At 38.1% G+C, this 4,850-nt stretch overlaps 1 protein-coding gene across 2 annotated transcripts in view; it reads right to left on the minus strand.

Annotated features, from left to right (window-relative positions):
• Positions 1-4,850, minus strand: part of ULK4 (unc-51 like kinase 4) — a 556,180-nt gene that overhangs the window by 524,396 nt on the left and 26,934 nt on the right. For both annotated transcript variants that reach the window (XM_019508899.1, XM_019508898.1), the window contains exons 4-5: positions 3,029-3,168; positions 713-875 (exon numbers count right to left, since the gene is read on the minus strand). In XM_019508899.1, the coding sequence (XP_019364444.1) occupies positions 713-875; positions 3,029-3,168 (303 nt within the window). The remainder of the gene's footprint in view (positions 1-712; positions 876-3,028; positions 3,169-4,850) is intronic.

The raw sequence follows: 4,850 nt of genomic DNA on the forward strand, positions 1-4,850 counted from the left end.
GTAACCTGTTCCAGTGCTTCAATATCCTCCTTATGAGAGAGTTTTCATGATCAGGTTTTTAGTTACCTGCTTAGTTGCATACAGCCAGGGAAATTATTCAAGTTGACCAAAAAGCAGCAGTAATCACGCACTTCTGTTTTTCCAAAAGCCTGCAGCATCCCAACAAAATGATAACCAACAATCCTATTTCATACTACATTCTTTGTCATTTTTACCTTAACATTAGTGCTAGACTCATTAACAGAACTGAATGTCCCTGTGCATTATTGCTTATTTCCAATATGTATTGGACTCTAACTTATGTGACAGTAGCATTAATTATAACAGGAAGAAGAAATAGAAACATCCCTTGGGGTAGTAGCTCCACATACAGATAAATCAGTAACAAAACAATTTATTTAACAAAGGCTTTTCACAATCACATAAAATGTTCTCATATTTTGTAACAGGGTACTGTAGCTTATTATGATTTATACTGTATACAAATTCAAGTAATGCTTACTACTGCTTAGCCAAGGATACTGACAACACTGAACAAAAAATGTGTGTGCAATAAGAAGTTCTACAAAATTCCACTGCTCTGAGGATTTCTGGCACAAAAAACAAGACCTCTGCCTCCTCCCCCCACCCCACTACATAATCAAAACTTTAAAAGTTTCCACTATATCTCATTGGGCTTAGTTCACTTGGCCTGATAAAACACATACTATACCTTTGAGTCTGTTTTTCAGGTTTCTTTGTGGAGTACTTTCATTACCATCAATACCTCCCTCTTCTGATCCAATTAAAGCAAAAAATTCTTCCAAATTTTCACCCTCTGCTTTAGCCAAGCAAAAGCTATTGAACTTCAGGGTGCCAGGCCCTTCCAACAGTATCTAAAAATAAAAACAAAGCATAATCCAAAAATAGAGCACCCAGGTTTTTCTTTTTAAAATTAGGCTTCTCTCAGGTTTCATGTTTCAAATCAAGCTAGTTAAAGTTGCCATTTGGATCAACACTAATTATTACTATTTATTATAGAATTTACATAGTCTTGATCACAATAACAGTTGACACAATAACAGTCCCAAAAGGAAAAGACTCTATTTCCCTTCCATTCCTCCCCCTCCATCTCCCTCTCCTTTCTTCCTTGCCACCAAGAAGTAGGTTTATAGAGGATTTTTGTTTTAGTGAGTTCAGGTAAAGAGTTTTTTTTATTTTATTTTGGATGAAACTACTGTTTCAAAGCCTGGGGGAAAAGGGGGCTTTGCATTTTCTGTGAATGACACAAAGTTATTCAACTTAAATATTTAAGTGAAATACAAACATTTGATCCAGCTCCTATCCAGCTATCATGCAGTCACTAGTGTACCCATATTGGTTGACTGTCATTGTTTCAAGGAAATGAAGCTATCATAGAAGGTTATGTTCATGGGAAGAGTTTTACAAAAATGAATGACTTCCCTACCTTGAAATGGCTAAATTGAACTGGATTGAATGACAGAAGTGATTACCAACTATGTTATGCTGCAGAAAGAAGTTAGAAATAGAGGCATCCTCACAGAGATCTAATGTGTGCATAACAAACTAATAGTCACTAGGATTAGCATTTAATTTCCAAAAGATAGAATTATCTACCTAGCAACCAGGTTCTGTGCCACCTGGCTTAATAAATGAGGGACTTTAAAGGAGACACAGGCATCCTGACTCTGCTATATTCTGTTTGCATCTCTACAATCTCACAGCCATGGATTTGTAACACTATTTTTTTTTATGAAGTCAGCTAATGCACCTGTGCATGGTAATAGATTTTACAAAAATCTTGGGGAGGAAAAAAATATGACCACATATTAGAGAATACAATCAAGAGCAAAGACAGTACATCAAGAGTAAGTTAAATTCTTATCAGGGTCATATTGGGATTGCCATATAGTTTTTTAGAAAGAAAATTACAGTTTTACCAGACTATTACTACAAAAGCTAGCCAAAGATCTTCAGCCCTGTTTTATGAAATCATTAAACTGATCATTTATACTACATTTCACAATTTGCTGGGAAGTTGTTACCAAAGAAAGTTTAGCTAACTGCATGTCTCAACTGCTATTACTATACTGTATGCAATATTAATTTTGATGAAATCATTGTTTTTTTTCCAAAATGACATGTCTTTAAACCTTAAAATATTCTTCAGGGTGAAAGATAAAGTGCATGAGCTAAGAATTTTGTGGTTTCCTACTGTAGATAAGATACATACAGAGAGTACAGCTAGAGCTGTAAGAGAAGGGGTTTCAGAATGAACATTCAGCTAGCTCATTTTATTATGCTGCAGTCTGGAAGCAGGTATTGCTGTCTCAGACGTACATCTGCAATTGTAAGAAATCTTTGAAAGGAAGAATAAGGAAAGAAAATAACCTAGTGAGACCAGCGGTCAGCAACCTCTTACAAAGGGCTGGCCAAAGTAATAGGGCTCAGCTGTTAGAAGCGCTGTCGTTCATGACAGCCACTTTCCTTGCCCTCTAGTGCTGTGTGACACTGAAAGTCACCCTAGGCCAGAATGGAGTCTGCATCCCTGTACTACAGCCACCATTGCTCATCCCCACTGCTGAGTGCCATTGACCACCATCCCCAGTGGCAACAGACAACAGTGGATTTGGTGGTCAGAAAAGTGATGGATGCAGTAGGGCATCACAGATTCTATTCTGACACCCCAATCACCACATGTCACCAACCTCTTCTCCTGCCAGATCCAGAATACCGCCATGTGCTGCTGATGCCTGCTGTGGGCTGGATCAAACCTTAGCAGGTTGGACCACATCCTGGCCTGCAGGCTGTAGGTTGCCAACCCCTAAGTTGGGCCATTCAGAGCATGGACTTGTCTCTTATCATAATCACTTAAAACACTCAGCACATCTGGCCCCCAATGCCAAGCAGAGCTTCTTGACACTACTATAATACAAACTGTTCCTTAGCTTAAAGGTAGTAATTTAAAGATAATCGCTACATTTTAGTATGAGATGCCCATTATAAAACAAGTAATATTCCTTGTTACCTTTCCAGGTGTGAGTTCACAGAATATAATTCCCAGGTCATGAATATGATGTAAACCAGTAACCAAATCAATACCAAAATCTCTCACTACATCTTCAGGTAGATGTTCATCTTGAGCAATAAGCACTTCTAATGAACCACCTGAAATGTATTTATACATAATTATTCAGGTCAGATGTGTACCAAAACAGGATAGACTAATAGTCTACTATAATTATACATGTTTCATTAAATGCAAACACACACACACACACACACGCACGCAAGAACTATTGTCATCTTCAACAGTTTCATCTTCGGACTTTCCAGTACCCAAGAGTTTCAAAACATAGAAAAAGAATATGTTTCTAAAAAAGTCTGTCAAGATTTCACTGGCAACCTCAATACTAGCATCTTCTAAATTCTGACTGTTCTTCTCTGCAATCTAACTTACATTTTTACTTTAATTTTCCAATATGTAAAAAGAACACACACCAAAGATGCAGTCAATCTATCACATCATCACACTGGCACATATGGTTCGTCAGAGTTGTACCCTTTCCATACATACACCACAGACACCTCTACAACACTTAGTAAGAGCTCAACAGGCATCAACAGCAGACAATCATCTTTTGTGGACTAACATTAGAAAATGATGCAACACACAATTAGCTTAAAGGGTGTCATAAATATTCACAGGCAGCAAATGAGTTAAGAATCTTGGGTTCTATTCCTGACTCTGCAGGACACAGACTTCTTCTATCCATTTACCACAAGCATAATCACTTCTGCTCCAACCTCTTCAAGCTTCCCATCTGTCTCTCCCCCCAGCTACTTGTTCTCATCCAAGTCCCTTTACCTAGTCAGTTATAGTCAGCACTTCTCAGGCTTTTTATCCCATCCTTAATTTCCTTGTAAAGCAAGTCTTAATCTTACCCTTTTAGAAGACTCATTCTTGTCTGGTACACCCCAGTCCTAATCTCCTTTCTCAGCCATTCCCAACTTTACCATCAGTTCCATTACTCTAGTCTCCATGTTCCATGAAGTCTTAGTTACCCTCGCCTCAATTCTCACTGAATCCCTAACCATGGCTTCTAATCACCCCTCACCTATGTTGAGTATCCCCACTGGCTAAGAGTCCCGAACTCCAAATGCAAACTTCTCATCCAGTGCAGTGCCTCTCCCCATCTCCCCTTCCACCATAAATCCTTGCCTGACCTGTTTCCCCTCCTGTCACATCCTTCCTATCCCTTCATTGGTTCTCTGTCATATCTCCATGTCCATCCCTTTCAATTATTTCCCAATTCTTCATCTAAAACCCTCCTATTTTCCCCACCAAGCTTCCAGGCTCTGTCTCCCTGTCATCTAGACTCAGGCTCAATCTGCTTAAGAACATGATAACTATGCTTTTTTTTAAAGAAAGTTATAATTACAGTAATTTCAAAGCATTGATCCTCGTTAGAAATTGTTAAATTGTTAGGTAAGGTGAATGAACACTACTCTCAATATATATATTTTTAAAGATGGCGTACTTGAAAGTGTATACACTTCTAATTTAATTAAACTTAAAAAGCTAGGCCAAAGTTTTCAGACTGGTTCCATAAAGTTAGTTCCCCATATGGAGTTGAGTACTAAGTATATGGCCTGATTTTTTTTCCCCCACTGGCACCAGAACCTGAAGCTCTTATATTCAAAACCAGCTTAAGCAGCACAGTACAGGAAAATGCTACTTATATTTAGGTCATACTATGAGACAATTTTAAGCATTCAGATTTGATCATTTAACCCTAATCATTTAATCATTTAAATACATAGGGGGTAAAAAGAAGGTCCCAGGTAAT

This window comes from Gavialis gangeticus, unplaced genomic scaffold (assembly GCF_001723915.1).
Source record: "Gavialis gangeticus isolate Ggan-Ray unplaced genomic scaffold, GavGan_comp1, whole genome shotgun sequence".
Classification (NCBI taxonomy): domain Eukaryota; kingdom Metazoa; phylum Chordata; order Crocodylia; family Gavialidae; genus Gavialis; species Gavialis gangeticus.